The 21259-nt window shown below is 36.2% G+C and overlaps 2 protein-coding genes across 3 annotated transcripts in view; both read right to left on the bottom strand.

Annotated features, from left to right (window-relative positions):
• Window positions 1–4588, bottom strand: part of LOC124642593 (polyamine-transporting ATPase 13A3-like) — a 73116-nt gene extending 68528 nt beyond the window's left edge. The window contains exon 1 of the mRNA XM_047181054.1: window positions 4502–4588. The gene's annotated coding sequence lies outside the window, so the exon portion shown is untranslated. The remainder of the gene's footprint in view (window positions 1–4501) is intronic.
• A 4514-nt stretch (window positions 4589–9102) lies between these two features.
• Window positions 9103–21259, bottom strand: part of LOC124642796 (dual specificity tyrosine-phosphorylation-regulated kinase 2) — a 165841-nt gene continuing 153684 nt past the window's right edge. The window contains exons 4-8 of one of the 2 annotated variants that reach the window (XM_047181449.1): window positions 21006–21108; window positions 18910–19114; window positions 13628–13742; window positions 12192–12376; window positions 9103–11698 (exon numbers count right to left, since the gene is read on the bottom strand). In XM_047181449.1, coding sequence (XP_047037405.1) covers window positions 18910–19114; window positions 21006–21108 — 308 coding nt within the window. In that variant the 3' untranslated portion in view covers window positions 9103–11698; window positions 12192–12376; window positions 13628–13742. The remainder of the gene's footprint in view (window positions 11699–12191; window positions 12377–13627; window positions 13743–18909; window positions 19115–21005; window positions 21109–21259) is intronic. The other variant, XM_047181451.1, reaches the window with a different exon arrangement.

Genomic DNA, 21259 nt, shown 5'->3' with positions numbered 1-21259 from the left:
TTATTAATATTAAAGGCACTAAACTCCTTTTAACACAGTTTCACTTAATATTGCGTGAAAGGAATTTGTAAACAATCCAAAATGAAATATTATCGATATGTTATCATAACAATCGATATCTAGAATTTCCGATCAATCAAATGAAACCGTAATTTAAAACTACACATATTGTGTTTATTTATTTTAAACATGAAAATAGTAAACTATAGTTATGACTGAATGCCTCCAATTGTAGACTTTTTTTAAAGGCGCCAAAAATCATCAAAAGACCCTTCCCGCTGTGGGTGTAGCGTGAGGGAGTGTCAGACTCTTACTGACTAAAACCCACCATGTTCCTTCTTAAGTCCTTTATGTACCAGGACTGCGGTCACGCTTTCGAACATGACTTCAATATATTATGCCAACTTTCTATAATAGGTCATCATCAATATATATATCATAATAGCCTAGCCTTTTCCCAATTACGTCGGGGTCGGCTTCAGTCTAACCGATTGCAGCTAAGTATCCAGTGTTTAACAATGAGATTCTACATTCGGAGAGAAAATGTTCTTTCTGATTTTTTTTTTACTTATTTCTATCCACATAAACCCTACCTACAATACAAATTAATGTTTGCAACTGTGCTTACATTTCTGAATCATAACACTTATGCAGTAAAATCTCTAGCGGAAACAATTACAGAACCTAATGGTCTCATATTTAGCTTTTACATGGAGTTACAAACATAACACACGTTTTTGTAACACGTGCCGTTTGTAAACTGTTATGGTCCTGCAATTACAGATAGGCTAATTAGTAGAATTCTGAGTTCGACAATCTGATGACAAAAGTATTGTGCGCGTCATACTATATCGGGTGTGTCGTTCACAATCACATTAAATGAAATGCGTTAATATACTGGTTAACATAAGTCGATTAACACAAAGAAAAAAGAAAATACGTAAAAATAAAAAAAATGAAATTTTCAAACAAGTAAATAGAATAAAAATGTGCGAAAATTAGAACACCATATAAAAGTCAGTCGTTACAAACAACTGAAATTCTCCCTTGAAAACTGACAGCTGTCAACTGATCAAAACATACGATACTCCTAGCTTTATCTCTGCTTTACACATGATGTTGTAAATTATAAAAACGAAAAATGACTCCTGTGGTTAAACCACTGAATGGATTAGGTTATTTTTTTTACAATTCGCCATAGAATATCATAAAGTATATGCGATAGGATTTAATGTGATTGTGAACGACGCATCCTGTATATTTGAAAATAAAATAAATCTATATATCGGGTATGTCGTTCATTAAATCATATGATTATTATATCACATTAATCAATGTAGGCACAGGACTCATCATCATCCTCCTGCCATAATCACAATTTTATTTAGGGTCTGCGCATCATGTTTTCATACTCCATAATTTTCTATCTACAGGATTATCTTTGAGAATCTTCTCCATAATGACGTCAGAGATGCGGAGTAATGGCCGCAACCCACTAGACAGGTCTCCTATGACGTGCGAAACTTGAATCATATCCGCTGTCTTGCAATCACCGTGGTAAAGTCCCCACACGGGGCGATGCAAATGTTAACCAGCTAATGATATTATTTATGACCACAATCAAATACAATAATCAGAGATAATCGAAATTCGGCAGGCACTTTAAGTGTACATTTCAGATTCAACAACTCTCTTGTACAGTTTCGAAAGAGCTTCTATAGGCCTATTTGAAATAAAAAAAAAATACTTTGACTAGACTAAACAGTCGGTCGACAGTCGACCCGCTGGTCTGTTTTTTTTTAGAAAAAATCTTTAATCCTATCAAAGTTTTCAGTCGGTTTGATCTCCTAAGACGACCTACTGACCTCTGATCGTTGTAATGTGCGTTCTTCTCTTCCATTGATCTCCATATTTATTTTTGAGCCAAAACAAACTGTGCGAGCACTCTAAATGCCTTGATAAATAAACAACTCACAAAAATAAAACTGAAATAGGAAGGTACCTGAGAAATAACGTGTAATTTTGACATTACCAAATACCATTGAAAACCGTAGATCAGTGATCTTAACGACCTTCGATATACTTGCCAAAAAAATACCAAAACAACCTTGTTTACAGGGTTGTCTGTTTGTCACAGAAAAACTTTTTTGAGCCCAAATAAGTTGGTATAAAATTAAGATTTAAATAAGACTTAAGTGATATAAGACTTATCACATTTGTATTACAAACGCGATTGATATGCAAATTTTTCTTTGTATGTGCTAATTTTTCTACTCTATTTTTTCTAAACTACTGAATAAAATCTAAACGAAACTTGGCAGTAGCATAGTTTTTTATCCACATTCACGAAAAATTCCCTCGGGACGCGTGTAAATCGGCGACTGAATACTAGTAATAAACATGCCTATGTATATAATAAAAACTAACATGAAATACGTGAAAATTACACCTAAGTACAAATTGGATGTTACCGGATTTTTCAGCAAACATGGAAAATATTTTCAGCAAACATCTAGTATGTTGTACTTAATTATGTTTACTCGTAACTAGGAAGGTTTTTGAGTTCTACTTCCAAATAAATTATTCTGGATTTGATTTACTAGAAATTATAACGATTTTTTCATATAAAACGAAATTCAACGATTTAAATGAAAAATATTACATCTCGCTGTATTTTGATGTACAGGTTTAATACAAAAAATACTTCAAGCATTTTTTGTAAATAGCTTAGTTATATATTTATCGATATATCGCTTCAATAACTACCTACATGTAGCTATGTATATTATCTTCAATTTCACTTGCTTTTAAGATGTCATTGAACTATTTAGTATATTTCACACCTTATTCTAACTGTTAGCCTGTTAGTTTCTTACCTATCCTACGTAGGAGATAAAATCATTCAACTTCAAACCAATAATTTTATCGTTATCCCGACTAAAACGTGCGTGCTCTACCGTATACTCAACATTTATTGTTTTATTACATAATATAATGTTATCATTGTAATATGCTTATTGACAGATAAGAGGAGTTAGATATCATTTGAAATGTTACAAGATTTTACAGCCTCGCACTGTGAGGAAAAGGAAAAATCCGACTGATTGAGGATAAAGTTAATTCGAGAAGTTATAAGTAGAATGCAGACTTTGGAACCACTAATTTACGGGTTAGAACAGATAGGAGTACCTGATGAAAATAAAATAAAATTACAGACATGTATTGATTTACTCGTAAAAGTTACTCTACTAGTTGTATCCATCGTTGTCTATGTTACAAAATTACATTAAGGTGTTAACTCCCAAATAATGTTTTTATTTTCCCTAACACTTGAGCGAGAGAATTGTTTTATCTATATTAGAGGTATTTAAGAGGTTTTTTGTTTTGTTTATTTATCCGTTGTTTTTAAAGACTGAAACGATAAGAAAAGTTAATTTTACTGTTGGGAAGTTACGCTATGTGTGTGTTGTTATATGTTAAGTGACATAGTTTTCACGAGATTTGGGTAAAACAGCGGGAAATCAGCTAAATGCATTCTAAAATCGATTATAGATTGCGCGATTTATTTATTATTTTTACATTCTAATCCTAACTAACTTTTAAAATCTGTACTCTATGTACTTATGTAAGTAGTCCAATTAGAAAATTGCCATACCATAATTCTACTGATTACACTATAATGCATTAACTCATTAGAGTTTAGAAGTAATTAGTGTCAAGTCATCAACGCGAACGCCTTTAGCCAAGTAGATATTGGAATTTAAAGGTTCTTATTCGAATTTTCTTTGTAAATATATGCCTATATACTGTATTATTTAAATCTTACCTACAGCAAATTTTTACTTAAATACTAAGTAAAGTCGGAAACATACGAAGCTGTCTTACTCAAATTGCTAAGAGTGATCCTTTTCAGACAACTTTTAGATGGATAGAGACGAGAAGGAAAGTTTATAACTAAGGTAGCTAGTAAGGCAAATTATAATATATTTGCGCATTATAATGCAAAGGCTATTTTAATGGCAATAGAAATATATTTTTTAATTAATATTCGAGACTAAATAGTTTTGGATACTTTCAGCCAAAGATGCTTTCAGCGGAAGAGCTCTTAAATATGTATTTTAAAGTCTACAAGTGGAGTTAAATATCGACTAGGTACCTAAGTTCAAATACTATTCTATTCATTGTTTAATTTTCTAGAGTACCAGCTGTTTTGATGTTTATTATTCATATTTAACTGTAGTTTGTGAGCCGCCCGTACGAAGATCTATGTCTTAACAAGCAGAATTATTTTTAAATAAGATTTGTGTAGCTATATTTGTATGAATTAAATATTCATTAAAGGTAGGTTTTTCAGACAAAGATACGCCAAAATCGTTACAAGGTTAACTGCATTACGAATCCTGCATATACAAACAAAGGCTGAAACAATTAAGTCGCAACTTAATTTATCACCTGAATTTCTTCAATATAAATATTAATAAAAATAATAAATTAAACTTACCAAAAACAAAAACACACACAAATGCAACCAAACTCTTTTCACAAATTCACAAAACCACAGACACTCAAAAAATCGCACAGTAAAATGTCAAATGATTTTCGCGCCAACGCGCGGCAAATCGACAGCCGAATTGGCGCGAAGCATGCGCGAAGTGACAGCAATGGCGGCCGGCAGAGCACTGTGTTAACTGTGTATGTCGGCGACAAACGTTGCGTTCGAAGAAGGCCGCATGGAGTTGTGAAGTTGTTGCATCGGTGAGATAATGTAACTCTCATTAAGTATTTGCATTAATATCAATGCGGGAAATGGTTTGGAACCAACTGAGATATTGAGCTGTGCAATTTTACGGTTCAATTCAAATAAACTTATTTTATAATTAATGTGTTTCTTTAGGTACATAATTGTTTCTTTCATCTCTTCAGGATATTGTGAGTCAGGTTGTTCCCCGAGGCTTCACCCATAATAAGCCTACTTGCTTTGGTATAATAGTCTATTGTATACGCTCATCTGATTTTCAAATCAAAATCATTGAAAAACTGAATGGACAAATGTAATTTTTTCTAATTTCCTTTGTTTTACAAAAGTCTTAAAAATGCATTTTATACTTAGGTACTTACAGTGTAAAATGAGAGTAGGTACCCGTACACTGCAGACTAAACAGTCGGCCGATAGTAACAAACAACAAACAACAACAACAAGTTAGCAAACATATTTCGGTCTGATACCTGGTCTTGTTATAATAATTTTCCTTGTCTTGTTTTTATGTGTCCCGATTCTCCTAATTTTACTTAGGCGACATACGATTCACATGCGACTGAGATCCAATCACGACTCAATTACGATTGAAGCGTATGTGGCATTCAGCTATTTTTTCTTTGAAATAAACGTTTTTATCTTTTTCTGTCATTTAATAATGAATCATTTTGTCTGCAAATGATTTACGATTACAATATGATTGTAGAGCAAACTACCGTATAGACCAAAATCACCAAAATGGCAGACCAATCGCAAACCAATCGAATGTCGTTGGAATACGATTGGTCTTATATTAGTAGCAGAATGCCCGATATGGTTAAAACTGATATTGCGATTCAATTTCTATTCAGTTTTGAAATTATTAACTTAGGAGAATCGGGCCCCAGATGGTTGGCAAACGTTTTTTCGGTCTGATACCAGCTAAATACCTGATCTTTGTAATGTGTGTACTACCCATTCATATTCATACATGATTCATACAGACTCATGAGCCCAAACAAACTATCGGCCGACTGAAAGTTTGCAGTGTCCACGTAGGTACTAGGTAAGTATTTTCCTCTTAAGAAAAACTCAGACACAATAATGGCTATTGTTTAACTTTGCAAGCGCTCGGACCGATTTGTAAGATCTAAGATAAAGTACTTTACGGCGATAAATAGTTATTTGAACGCGTGTAGCAGAAAATAGAATGGAAGTGATCTTATGAGTAATTTTGAATTTCTCAATACACACTCATAAGAATAGGTACCTACTTAAGTCATTTATTTATTTATCACAAAATACAACTATTATTACAGGGGAACCAAATGCAATAGTGTATTGACAATTTTACAGTTACATAATCTAAACTAATCGACACACTTACAAAATTACATTAAAGATACTAATAGAAGTAATAGAAGCACTTATGCATAAGTAGCTAAAAATATTTTGCTTTTAGAATTGTTATGAATATCAATTCGTTTAATTATACGGCGCCTTCACACCAGCTGATTTGTCGCCCGGTTTTTGTACGAGCAGTTGGTACGTGGTAAATCGGTCAGCGTAAAAGCGCTGTTAAAGAATAAGTCGTCGGCATGTCACCAACCAATTAATTGACCAGAGATTAACAATTTTACCTGATTAGTAACGGGACTTAATAGAAAAAATAATCGATTTAAGTACTTATCTTTACTGACAATAAAGATGAAACATTGTCTTGTTTGTACCCGAAAGGCACCGAAACTGCTGAACCTGATTTGTAAAATTCTTCCACTGTTCGAAAGCTACACTCTTCCCGAGTAATATAGGCTATATTGTATCTTTGTACGGGCAGTAGTTCCGACGGGACGGAAGTGAAAACGCGAAAATAAATGCGTGACAATTTTGCTAAGATCTGTTACTGTTACAGCCTTTTTATCGTCCCACTGCCTCCTCTCACACGGAGAAGGATTGAGCATTAATCACCACGCTTGCTCATTTCGCTTGATTTCAGACTTTGTAGTCCTTTCCTCAAGATGTTTTCCTTCACCTTTTTTTCAGCCATTGGTGTCCAAGATATACTTAGAAAGTACATACAAACTTAGAAAAGTTGCATTGGTACTTGACTGACCTGGTATCGAACCTACACCCTCATACTCGAGAGGTTGGTTCTTTACCCACTAGGAAACCACGACTTGCTAAGATCACATGCCGGTAAAATGCCTTACAAAAACATCAATCATATCCCTGTGACCCTATTTCGAACAATCAAAAAACATCTATAGCCTTCAATATTGGTATCTACCCTTGAATCGAGAGCAACTAAGAGGTAATAGGAAAAGATACGTAATCGCAAAATATAAGATGACAAACATAAATAAAATAAGATAACAAGACAACAAACCAATTGAAGGTAAAACAGCAAAATTCCCGAGATAAAAATAAGATCGTCGTAAGATTAAATTCGTTAGTTTTAATCTCTACTAGAGATATGATTTAGATTTGGGGAGTTGGTTGCTACCAGAAGTTCTTTTCTCGACCGGCAAATAATAAACTAAAAAATTGTTAAGCTGTTGAAGAGTTTGTTTGCTTAATTTCAGTAATTACTGGGCAGATTTGAAGAACTATTTAATGTCTTTGCGTCGAGAAATTCTACGGTTAATTCATTCATCATCTGCCTAGCCTTTTCCCAACTATGTTGGGGTCAGCTTCAGAGAGTACCAGTGTTTTACTAGCAGCGATTTCCTATCTGGCCTCCTTAGGTAAGACTTGTTGTTAGATTTACTGGCTTCTGACTATCCGTAATGGCTGCCAAAGATGGTCAAATGCCAGCCAATAATACTGACAGCAATAAGAACTATTCGTACATAGTCTGTTCGTTCTGAAAATCACGATCTCGACAAGTGAACATTGCAAGGCACAATAACGTAACATTTTACTGCCGATGGTATCTTTTTATTATTTTGTCAACGTCAAAGCAAATTGCGAAAGATAACAGAGATTCCGGAGCATCATAAAACTGCTGATGTAATTATTGTTACATACTCTTGGAACAGATATTATGATCTTTATAACGCATACTCTCACTCACTATCTATGTGCAATGTCGGCAGACAGGGGCCCGATTTTCCTAATAGTGTCAAAATTTAATAGAAATCGAATCGCAATATGATCGCAATAGCAGTTTTAACCATATCGGGCATTCTGCTCCTAATATAAGACCAATCGTATTCCAACGTCATTCGATTGGTTTGCAATTGGTCTGCTATTTTGGTGATTTTGGTCTGGATGTGGATATTGCAATCGTAAATCGTTTGCAGACAAAATGATTCATTATTGAATGACAGAAAAGGATAAAAACGTTTATTTCAAAGAAAAAATTGCGGAATGCCACATACGCTTCAATCGTAATCGACTCGTGAATGGATCGTAGTCGAATGTGAATTGTAATCGACCCTGGTCAATCAAATGTTCCCAAAGATGCCCCAATTTTTAACTTTCGACTTTTTTACCCTTCCATAAGACTGGCTGTAGCTTTTCACCTAGTCTTATAAGTTCATAGGTATCAGATAATGTATGTCCCTCCGGCATCGATTCTGTGAGATCACTTTTAATGCCAAAAATCTACTCCTCACTTTTGATCAAGGACCTATTTTTAAAAAACCTTAGGTATCGTCGTGTAAGTTATATTAAATAGGCTCGTATGAAACGTTATACTATTTGCACGATTTCAAAAAGTTGGTCTCATGGAGAGAAGTCGGCAAGAAACTGCAAGGACTCTTTAAGAATGTAAATATGTTCATAAATACCTACTCATTTAAACTCTTTTCTCAGTTCTTAAATCAAGGAATTGTGTGGAATGAATCAAAAGCATATCAGTATTTGCAGAGGCTCGCTAGTTTCCCAGTTATCTAGAATTACTTAACTAGTGAAGTGGTTTACGAGAATTGAAATTCTCAGATTTTCGCATGATAATGATAGAAGGAAAATTGGGCACGTGGCATGGCTGACTGCATTGAAATTGGATTTGTCTCTCCATTAATAACGCTTTTATATAGCTTGGTTTTCTCAAGTTAATAAAATATATGGAATGTTCGCTGGAGTGTCGACCACGGACTAGTAAGTGCAGCGTAGGACGTCCACCAACAAGGTGGACAGACGATCTTATAAAGGTCGCCGGAAGGCGCTGGATGCAGGTCGCCTCCAACAGGTATCTGTGGAGATCTAAGGGGGAGGCCTATGTTCAGCAGTGGATGTTCTATGGCTGATATGATGATGATGATGATGAATGTTTGTAATTCTAATTGAATCCTCCTCCTCTTTTTTCGGAAAGTCAGTTAAAAACGTCCTGCCATGTATCAGAGGTTTCTAAATGAAAAAAGTAATTTATTTGTATAACTCATTTATTTTATATTCACATTGTAGTTACGAGTTTCAAGGTGAAACACCAGCTTTTACATATAAAATGAGAACAAAAATATTTCACAAAAAATAACTAGGTATAAGAGAAATGCGTTCCAACGAAAGCTTACAATGTTTGTAGTAACTAGAAGTCCTGCTATATTCATGTTATAGCAAACGATACTTAATTTAACTATATGTACTTGGCAGTAATGTTGCGAGTCGAGAGTTGAAACATAATGATTAATACTGATCTATGCCAAGCGGAGCTCGCACGTCGGACACACGTTAGCACAAGTGGGCAACACGCGGGCTGTGATCGCTGACTCTCAGCCCACTTTCCAAAGTTAAAAAAAAAGCTATACAATAATTGACTAAATACCTTAAAACGCTATTGACGCGTGACGATACACAAATTGTGATTGTAAACAGAACACTGCTGTACATAGACTCGAAGCTGAATAAGCAAACACGACACCAACTCGGGTAGAATAAGCTACAAACTGCAGTTTTGCTAATCGTAACATACAATATTATGTATCTTCACGTCACAAATAATAAACTAAGGTCATCGCACAATTGTATTAATGTCTAGATTAGACAATCCAGAGTAATAAGACATTAAACTATCATTGAGCATAATTATAAGAAAACGGCAGTCAACTTAAACACAATATAATTGAAATAAAAATGCTATATTGAGTATAGTGAGATAGGTCAAATGATAAAATACATTCGGGAAGCAAGCACGTACGGAACTTTAACAATTAGGGTTCCGCCGCGTAAATATAGAACCCTTCGCTCAATTGGTCGTTTTCTATACATATAAAATACACAGGAATTATCCTGCTCATTAAATAGGGTATCAAAGGTTAAAATATTTCCAAAACTTTGTACATTACGTTATTACAACATTGTGGGAAATTAATATATCAAATACGTAATTCATTATAATAGGGTAAATTATTTTCACACATAATATTATTACTATATAAATAAAGTTGCATAAGTGCTTGCTCTTACTACATTCCCACAAAATCGAAATAATACAATTCATTTGTAAGCATATTACAAGTGTCTACATATAAGAAGTTCTATAAACTAATTCGAAAAAAATAAAAATGCATGTTAATCGAATAAACATCATAGGCCCTTTGTAAATTGTTACAAATACAATATAATATGAGGAAGACGAAATTAAACTTTTATGTCAAACATATTGCACTAGATGTATCAAATACAGGATTCCCTAAAATCGCTCAGATAGACGTGGTTAACAGTTCTACGATCCGTTGAAGTATATCAGTCTCCATTGGATGCGTAACACGGCACGCTAACCACAGTCAACTTGAGCGATCTCTAAGTGCCTCATTTATATTAAGTCGAAGGCGCCGACTTAAACAGTCGCCAAAACTTGGCGCCCTCAAAAAGGCGCCGATATGGATCGTGTACCTAATGTAAATGAGACATAAGATTTCTTCACAATTTGCTGGTGATTTAGTTAAATGGTTATTTAGTTTGTTCATAGAGGTTTATTTAAGTAGTCCATTAAACTAAATTACTAGCGTAATGCGAAAGATGAAGTTATATAACTTTGTTCGGCTTCGTCGAGGTAAGCAATCGTCACATCGCAAGAATCGCTCCACAACATAATTGAATCAATTCTTACAGACTAACGTAAAACCTAAACCTTACATATAGTTTGGACTAGGTTCAGTGGCCGACTAGTTACCTCGATTTCTTAACCACATCGGCAGAAGTGACAAATGCTCGACTGATATGTTTGACATACTTTCCACGACAAAAATATATGAAAAACATCTGTTTAAAAGTAGTAAAATAAAATGCTGTAAAATGTACTTAACATGCGCTATATAATAAATGTAACTTTCCATATGTATGGCCCAAGATACAATATTATATATTTCTACCGGTACGAGTACATAAGCGCTTTACAAATCATTATGTAAAATCATATGAATGAATCACAACATCCACTACGCTAATCGACAAATAAATCGCGTAGCTTAGCTTCTTAACCTAGTTTCAAAGGCCTTGTAACTAACTACCCTTATATCCTTTAAGAATTCCGATTATAAGGTCACCATTTCGTTACGAATACAGCTTCATTATATCACTTGAGACAAATTAACTAATTACACAAAATGTAACTTAACATCGAATTATTCAAAAATTAAAATGAATGAACATTTGATTCTGTAGAAAATTGTTAAATTATTTTAGTCACACATGTTCGCTTAATCTAGGGTTTCGAGGGAATTTTGTGCGAGACGGCGCCGTTTCGCGTCGACTGCTAACGAGACTCACAGGCACTAACACCGACACACCCGTTCACGTCAATATATAGAAAACCGGGGGTACTGTCACAATTCCACTACACGTTTAGTCATAGAGTTACTGAGATCAATAGGGGCGTCAGACGAGGTGGTCGCGGTCGTCGAGCGACACGTCGGAGTCGCGGTCCGGCCGCAGCTCGCGCTCCAGGTCCAGCGAGCGCCGCTCCAGCTCCAGCCGCCCGCCCGCGCCGCCCAGCCGCCGCGGCGCCTCCAGGGACGACACCTGCCACAAAAGCATTAACTATTATTCCAATTGTGAAGGGAGATAAAAAAACCCTTTTAACATTAGAGAAACTGACGGAAAATGACAACCAAAGCCAGGAAAAAATTGGGCGCCATTAGTCATCCTTTGAAAGCTAAATCCCGACGTGCTAGTGCAACTTTATGTTCTGGACTTCGATTATGTATCAAATGTTCTTCCAGAAATTTTACATTTCACCTTTGTGACAAAATAACCAATGCTGTGCTGTTAAGTGCTGTTGACCAATGTTATACCGATGACATGACAGTTTCATCTAGTGCACATTTTGATAAACTCAGCATATATTTCATGCCATATTTGATGCAACCGAAGTAATTAAGCGAGTCTGAAGTCAAATGTTAACTTGATATTATTTTTAGGAACGTAATTTTCCTCTGTTCAACCAGTGAGCTAACTTTAGGTGCGCAGTCGGTTCGGACGTCTTGTGCATAACTAAATATGAACTGAAGCTTACCTTGGCGAGGCGTCGTGCGGAGGGCGGGCGCTAGGAGGGCGCGGGCAGGTGCGGCAGCTTGGCGGCCGCCCAGTACCGCGCGCAGCCGCTGCCGCTCACAGCGCTCACGCCGCTCACTCCGCTCACGCCGCTCGTCGTGCTCCCGCCCCCGCTCTCCTCTGACAGCGCCGCCTGAAGTTTCGCTTCTACAAACATACAATCACATTTATTTTATGATAGAATACAGAAGAACGCCGATTATTCCAATTTAATTGGGACCGAGATCGATCCGGAAAATAGAAAATTCGGTAATCGGACATAGACCGTTTATAATGAAAAAGGAACCGTCCCTCATAGATTAAACCTGCATAAAGCTTGATAAACCCAGTTTTGCACTAAAGTGGACCACTCTAGTGAAGTAAGTTGCAGCCCCATCAGGTCTTAGAAACAAATACAAAGTATAAAATTTCAAAATAATAATAGATGTATAGCAGCTTAGAATCGATTCGAATAATTGGCGATTCGGCGTTATACTGTATTTATTTCTGTACATTATTTTAAAATAAACTAAATCTATATTTACACAAAAAGAAACTTAAAACTAATAAAAGGCGTCGAATAATTGGTCCTCATCGCTGTCACCCGGCAGTGTACCCAAAAGGCTGGCTGCATTGCCACGTTGAATGGCAATGCTTGAACGTTGGGCGAGAACAGCCAGCCCTTGGGTCACGAGAAGTGTCAACAAGGCGCTTAGAAATTTCCTTAGCAACATTCCTTACATACATTTAACTACAATCTTCGTAAAATGGGCACTTTCCTACCTTAAAGCAAAGCGGCGAGTTCCCCAATATTCCAGTTTATCAGTCTTTGCTGATTGAACCCATGTGCCCTGCGAAGGTAACTTCTTCTAAGTATCGAAACTTAGACGCCAAAAGTTGCTACTGAATTTTCTTAGTACAAATTTTAACCTCGATTCAAATATTGATGCATTTAGTGCTAGTAAAATATTTAGTGTTAATTCTGCGAGATAATAAACTGATACCGTGTTTCGTCCCTTCACAGGGCACTTTTAGGAGATGGCATAAATAGAAATAAATTTACCGTTTGTTTAAGCACATGAGGGCGCCGGGAGCCCGAGCGCGTCGAGTGTAAGTTTCAATTTATTGTCTCGCAGAATTAACATTTACCCCCGCACTCAGAGACATTTAATGGTTACTTAAGCAATTCCTTAGTGAAGGATTTGTATGACAATGCGTCACTAACGAGTGAACTAAGTAATCATTAAATGTGTCTGAGAGCAGGGGTATATATTTTTCCTGTTATGGGTTTCAGCAGAGTATCGCCTGATTCCAAGCTCTTTCTTGGATAAAAGATATTGTTGATGGCCAATTGTATGAATGGTCTCATTCTGGCTCCCTAGCTGTGTAGGTGGGTATGTAGGTGGGTAGGACACTCACTGGCGACTTGCGAGGCGTTGAAGGTGACAGGCGTGCGCGCCAGCGGCGTGCGCAGCGAGCCCCCGCGCGCCGCGCCCGAGCCGCCCGCGCCCGCCCCGCACCCGCCGCTCATCTGCTGAGGGGGGAACACATTGTTACTGTAATAACTAACTACAGACGTACAAGATGTGAATGTTACATTTCACATTGGCAGCAAACTTCATTCATCATCAGCCTATCGCAGTCCACTGCTGGACATAGGCCTCTCCAAGTGCACGCCACTGAGATCGATTTTCGGCTTCTATCAACTCGGAAAAAAACCCTCTATCAACCCGTCTGGCCAGCGTGATAGCAGTAGGCTAAATTCCTCCTATGGGCAAACTTAATACTATTCAAGTATATGTATAAACACGAATTTGAACGCAGTTAGGCCGGCAATACACGGACCGCTTGAAGCAGTCAGGGGCGATAGCTTCAAGCTGCCATCAGTTGCAACTGCTCCAGCGGTTCATGTATGTGCATCTATAGAACTCTGCAGTTCTGTGAGCAGTCCACAGCTTCAAGCCGTCGCCCCTGCCTGACTGCTTCAAGCGATCCGTGTATTGCCGGCCTAAGGGTGGATAGATACACCTACTTAAATGGCAATTCGTTTTAGGTTATCTTTCTGTTGTATGATGTATTAAAAAAATTAACAGCCTTTTCACACTGGCAGATTTTCAGAGAGCGAAAACATCGCCCAGTTCGTATGGGCGGGTATGTATAGCAAATAATTAACAAGTGCCGCTACAAAATGTCATGAAAAAACGAGCGAAAAATCTGCTAATGTGAGAAGACTGTTAATGAACTTTAAAAACTACTATTGTCTAAATTACATTAAAATACTGTCAATTACTACAAACAAATACGAAATACATATTTTCAACGCTACCTTAAACTATACACAATCAATATAACTCAAACTTCTACAGTCAAAAAATACTCCATCAATACCCCAATTTTAAAAACAAACAACCATCACAAATTTTATCTATAACACGAAATCGACGTTCAATTTTACCCTAATGCCCCACATTCTATAAAACATGGCCTATGATTGTCACAAACGCATAAACTAAACGCTTCACTAAGTAGGGCGAAAGATAATAATCTACGTTTAGTTTGTAACTGTGCATGTTGCGTGGTTACTCAATAATGTTATGAGTATTATGAGCTGGTTAAACTATGCAAATGAGAAGAGTGATTACTGCATGACGAAGAATAGATGGGCTAGTTTTGTTTATATTAAGTGTAGCAAATTATGTTAATATAATTATGTATAAACAAGGTCAAATTGAATGGTCTTTATGGGAATTCGGTATAAATTAATTTGAAAAAAAAACCAGAGTCATATTTCGAAATCCAGAAATAGTTTTACAGAAACAAAATTACTACTGAAGACTAATAATATATTACATGAACACCCTTCTATTTTTAGTTAACCAGTCTCATCACAAATCCTACAGATTCCGAGTAAGTTTTGAACCTTGCATCACATCTGTTAAATCACCCCCTTAGTCTATATAACTATAAATATCTTAACAGTCAGTGGTCGACTGGAGAAATAAATCTGCGTCACGGAGGAAGGAAAAATAGTGGAGATGCCATAACGAAGGTAGGTCAGGCGCCTTCTTGTAGGTCAAGCAAACGTACGGTAAGCGTAATCTGTTACTAGAACTAACGAGATGTTCGGGTTCCTGTCACATCAAAAACAATCCGTCCAAAAGTGTTCTTGATTGATATATATGTCACCGTAAGATTACAAACATCGTTAGATTACAATCTATCTCGAGAGATTGTAAACTGTCGAATTATTGTAAACCGTAACACCTGATTGCAATTTAACGCATTATTTTTCGCTATATTATAATCTATCGATGAGAAATTGTCAAATTGTCAACTGTCCGAAAGCTCTCCCTGATTGGTCAGTCTTTTTGTAAGATCGAGAGCGATGTAGAGCGGTCAAATTGTCAACTGGCGTAGAACGGAATGCATCTTGCGCGCTGATTGGTAGAACGTCAAAAAAGACAATGTTCTTTGCAACTCCCGGTGTCACAGCTCTTTGACGTGCAAAAATAAGTGACGGTTTAATTTTTTATAAAATCAAAAATTGTACTTAATTTTTAAGACTCAAATTACACACAATTAAAAATTGTATTAAAAATTGAAGTTAGTGACGAAAACGAATCGCTGCAAAACCGACTCCACGTAGTCTTGTCTGCCCTACCCCTAGAGTGCAATTCAAAACCGCGTAGGCGCGGAGGGGCGAGGCGGCCTGCGAGCGGTAAGCTCGCATGGGACCGCCGGAGCCCCGCAGCGCCGGAGCCGTGACAGAAGTTATGCTTGCTGCATGTTGCATGCTTACTTCCATGCTGGGTCAATTAATATGGGATGTGTTATATTTTAAACAAAAAACTCAGTAGGTACGAGTTAAAAAATTAGAAGGTAAATAAATATTTTTATGATGTCATTTAATAGTATTTAAGAAGTTTACTGTTAGAATGCATGCTACAAATTTAGATGCAAAAAAATAACCATCATGCTGAGTTGTATTTAGAGTGGAAGATAACTCGTGGCTAAGATATTATTATTTAGATGCTCGACGCTTTATTAATTGTGGCTGACTTAGTAATTTAGAAGGCAACATACATTTTTGGGGGCGAATAATGATATTAAAAAGAAGCCTGTTTAATTAGCACCCCTTTTATTTTATTTTTAAATATTAGTTTGTATTTGAAGACAAAATACCTAACTGTATTTTTATAAGAGTTATTTTTATATAAATTTAATACTTGAAGAATTTTTGAAGAGCATTTATTTTATTTAACTGACACCTCTATTTCATTCCTAACTCTACGGGAACTCCATGGGAACAGAACGGCTGGTCGTGATTGGTCGATCTTACAAAAAGACTGACCAATCAGAGAGAGCTTTCGGACAGTTGACAATTTGACAATTTCTCATCGATAGATTATAATATAGCGAAAAATAATGCGTTAAATTGCAATCAGATGTTACGGTTCACAATAATTCGACAGTTTACAATCTCTCGAGATAGATTGTAATCTAACGATGTTTGTAATCTTACGGTAACATATATATAATAAAGCACCCTTTAAGTTTCACAGAAGGCGTGTAAGGGCGTAGGCAGTAACGTTCCTCGTCCCTTTTGTCGTATTTTGGCGCGCTACTTTCTTAGGAGATGTTGCGTTATGACATCTCCGCAAGTCGTTTTGTTCTCCATGATCTGAGTTCATTGCACACTGACCAGTGAAGGGTAACTATTTTAGTTAAACGTAATGGACAGGTGACTGCGTTTCTCATAGTTAACTAATTGCTTCTGAACTTGGATGAACTGAATCTTTGTGTTTCTCTCAGTGGTTCCAAGTTGCGAATGTAATGTCTCGGAAAATTAGTTTCATTTCTCATTCTTCTTTGAAGTTGCAATGCGGTTGGTTAACATTTGCACGTAAATTAGAGTCAGTGAGTCTTTGAGTCTGAGATACTGGTAACTACTTAATCATCTATGGTCTAGCTATTCGTTTTCTCCATATTATATTTATTTATTTGATTATAATTCTGTTATGTCGGATCATACTTTCCTAGGTGTATCACTTCATTCAATAGTATAGCAAGATTCCACTTAAATTGTTCGCGCACAAAGGTTGCAGTTTCACAAACCTTTTAACAACGCAATTTATTTATTTGCTGTAGAGCGAGCAGATTAAAAGAAACATTCATCCCTCCTTCTGATACCCAGTTAACAGACATATTTAAAATAACGTATTACTTAAACAAAGATGACTACTTCAGCATAGTAACGCAAGTTTTAGGGCTATGACACACCGCGACGTAAGGCCGCGACGCCGATTCACGTCTGGCGCCTACAAGACAAGTCAGTATATAAAATTGGTTATATTGCTCAGAGTAGGGATGACACAGTTAGTTCCTTGTATTTGACGTTATAATTCAATGTAATTCGTAGAAGTTTCGAGCTCAATAAACTCATTAAAATACACCTTCCTATAGTTTTTTAACGACGTCAAAAATCATCAAATGACTCCTCCCTCTGTGGGTTAGCAGCGGTAAGGGCCTTTTATGTACCAGGGCCGCGGTAACTCTTTCGAACAATCCCGCAGCCCCCGGCAGACTTTGGCCCTGCTGGGGTTCGCGCTAAATAACTTTGTGTCTGAAGTTAGACATTTGAATCCTTCAGAAACCAGAAATATTTATTTGTCGCATACCTTGTCGAGAAGCTTTACTTGTGTGAAGTTGGCTAATAGTTCATTCACTATAGTCAATTTACCAACAAAAGTGTAAAATGGCTAACTTCAGAGGCGAAAAGTTATTTGGTACGAACTGTACTAACGTTTGTGTATTTACTTATGACAATCATGCACATAATACTTATTTTAAGTACCTAATCTTAAGTCTAGTAAATAAAACTAAAAATAAATTGCAACTAATATAAAAAAAAACTTAAAAAGAAAAATTAACTGTTTGTGGTAATAAGAAAATTAGTGAGAAGAAACTGCGATAAGATACATATTGTAATCAGTCTATTGTCTATGCGCACATTGCGCACCTCTATGGTACTCACACACAACAATATTTTCCAAAGATTAGATATTGATCGGACACGCAACTGGCTTGCTCTCGTTTTCTACGCAATAAAAATAACTGAATAGTAAAGCTATTTGGTTTGATTACTTTATAGCAAGTATATCAGTCATACCGATAAAAAAATATAATCTTGTCTTTTGTTACGTACTGTTTATCCAGTCAGCACAAAGTGTCAGCTTAGATAATTATACAGTAAGTTCTGTAATTGACCTACAATATTCATCGTAGCAGCCGTCACAATAGAGCAAATTAAGCGCAATAATTATGACAATAACAATACTGTATCCAAATAAAATGTTTATTTTATAGAATAGTAAGAGAATAGGCACACTGAAAACTTTTAGTAAGCCGATTCTTTGGTCACCTTCACGAACCAGTGTCAAAACTCTATTTCTAATCGCAAATCAACAAAAAGACAAGAGTACAAATATATTTTAGAGTTTAAATATATTATCTTGTAAAGAGTTGGAGGTACCTTGTAATGTAATAGGTACCTTCATAACTGTATATTTTTATTCTGTAAAGATAGGTTACGGAACTTCTTAAGCCGTGCGCGGTTCTAATCCAATCAAAGACTAACTTAAATAACCGTCATATTACCACAAACAAAAAACCAAAAATAAATGTCAAAGAAGCAAACAAACCTATTTGTCAGTGCACTTAGGATGCGCGAGCCGCTTGGCATGGTGCGCTATACTAACGTGGTTGGCCGGCAGCGAGTGCGGCAGCGGCAGCGGCGCGGGCGCCGGCTCGTCGTCGTGCGGCGGCCGCGGCAGGCGCCGGCGCAGCCACGCGTGCCGTAACGCTTGGGCTGGTGTTAGACGTTTTTCGGGGTCCCATTCTAGACACCTGGAAGATTGAGGAAAATAGTTTAATTATTGTAAATTTAACAAGTAAAAATAAATAAATTATCAAGCTTATTTAGAGCTTAAAATTAGTAGTTCGCATCAGATGAGTATAACCTGCGTAAAGTACTATTATAGTGCAAAAGCCCCAGGTCAAAGCTTTTGTTTTTGATTTTAAAGTTACTTTTGGAATTTTGGAAAGTCTCTCATCAGATTTTCATCAAAATGTGGTCAATTCAACACTATTCTGGTTATAGATACGGGGAAAAAAATACGGTGTGAATCAGCATGTAGTTGAGTTATCTATTGCATACCAGGTCAATAGATCTTAGCTTGATCTAAATTATAGGAAAAAATAAACAGGATCAATACAAATAGTGCGTAATTAATTTGACACTCAGTAAATTATTGGTTAAACATTGTTTTTTCGTAGTAGTAGTAGATACTGAATAAGTAAATATTTGTGAGAAAATAAATGCCCATACTATCCTTTTAAGCGAAGAAGTGTGAGTAAGACACTTTATTTGCGATCCAGTTTTAGTTTCAAATAAACTAGGAAATTCATCTCCTTTATATTTAGGCACAAAATGTTTTTGTAGAATATGCTTTAACACTAAAAAAGTTTGCCGTGCTATTTCTAAGTTGTTGGCTTTATGTAAAAACATCCAAATCGGTTTATCGGTTCAAGAGCACCGACACCTCAGACAGACAGACACACAGTGGTCAAAAGTAACGCCCCTTTTTGTGTGGGGGCTAAGAACCGAGAAGGAAGTAACCATTTTATTTATTACTAGCCATTTTCCCGCGGCTTCACCCGCGTCCCGTGGGAGCTACTGCCCACACCGGGATAAAATATAGCCTATGTTACTCGCAGATAATATAGCTTTCTAATGATGAAAGAATATTTAAAATCGGTCTAGTAGTTTTTGAGTTTATCCATTACAACCAAACAAACAAACAAAGTTTTCCTCTTTATAATATTAGTATAGATTACAGGAAAAAACAAAATTGGATGTAAAACAACACACGGAAGCGTTATTTATTCTATTGACGGGTTTTTGATCTGCAAAAATTGCCGATGATTACATGACGATGCAAGATTTTATGCACTTCACACATCCTTTTAATCGCCAAATGTAAATAAAAAATATGTTTTATGACTAATCAATACTCGGTACTAAGAAAACGAAGTCAATCCCTATATTATAAACGTGAAACAAAATCTGTGTGTTTGTCGCGCTTTCACACAAAAAAACTGAATCGATTTAAATGAATTTTGAAACACAGATACTCTAGAGCCTGAGAAAGGACATAGCTACGTTTTACCCAATTGCATAAACTTTTACCGGGACGTGGATAAAACCGCAGGGAAACTACTAGTACAGTAAATAAAATATTCCCAGACCACTTGGCTCGTTCAGTTTTTGCATGGAAACCAAGCCGCTAGGAAAATAAGAGATGTCAACTTTCATTCAAGTTTTTCTGCTAAACGAAGCGTGTAAATATGAATTTGTTGATTTCCTATAAGAGAAAAAGTGTTGGCGCCAACAGTCTTTTTGAAGGGCTGAAAAATGAACTTGTCATACTTATTGTTTTTTACCACCTAACCAATTAACAGAGCATAAATACGAATAAAATAATAACTTAAAAACTGACTTTTAAAAGTTGTAACTAGACAAATATTGTCATAGCATGAAAATGAGTGACAAGGTATAAAGAGTGTGAATTCTAAATTTTTTGAGTTTAATTTACTGAAAGTTTATTTATCTCAGGACAAAAGAAAAGTTTTGAGGTTTTCGTCAAACGGAATCTTTTTCAAATAAAGTTTTAGAAGCCAATCAGTCTGTGCCAATAACCTTTACATGGCTTACATCATAATTAAAATAAAATATTACCTTCTAATAAAATCAATGAAGAATTTGTCTTGACAGCCTTTGAGAGCTGTGACAAAACTTTTGGACCCTGGCGGACCCCTAGGCTTGCCTCTTCTCGACATTCCTGAAAAAAGCAAAATAATTTTCATTAGACACCTTGAAATTGGTGTTACATTACACATAATTTCCACATCAAAAATGTATAAACAGTTGGGACTATGACGAAATTATTATTTGAAAATAAGGATAATCAGATATTATCGATTTAGAAAGAG

Source organism: Helicoverpa zea, chromosome 25, assembly GCF_022581195.2.
Source record: "Helicoverpa zea isolate HzStark_Cry1AcR chromosome 25, ilHelZeax1.1, whole genome shotgun sequence".
NCBI classification, from domain to species: Eukaryota; Metazoa; Arthropoda; class Insecta; order Lepidoptera; family Noctuidae; genus Helicoverpa; species Helicoverpa zea.
This window is presented reverse-complemented; position numbering and strand designations above follow the sequence as displayed.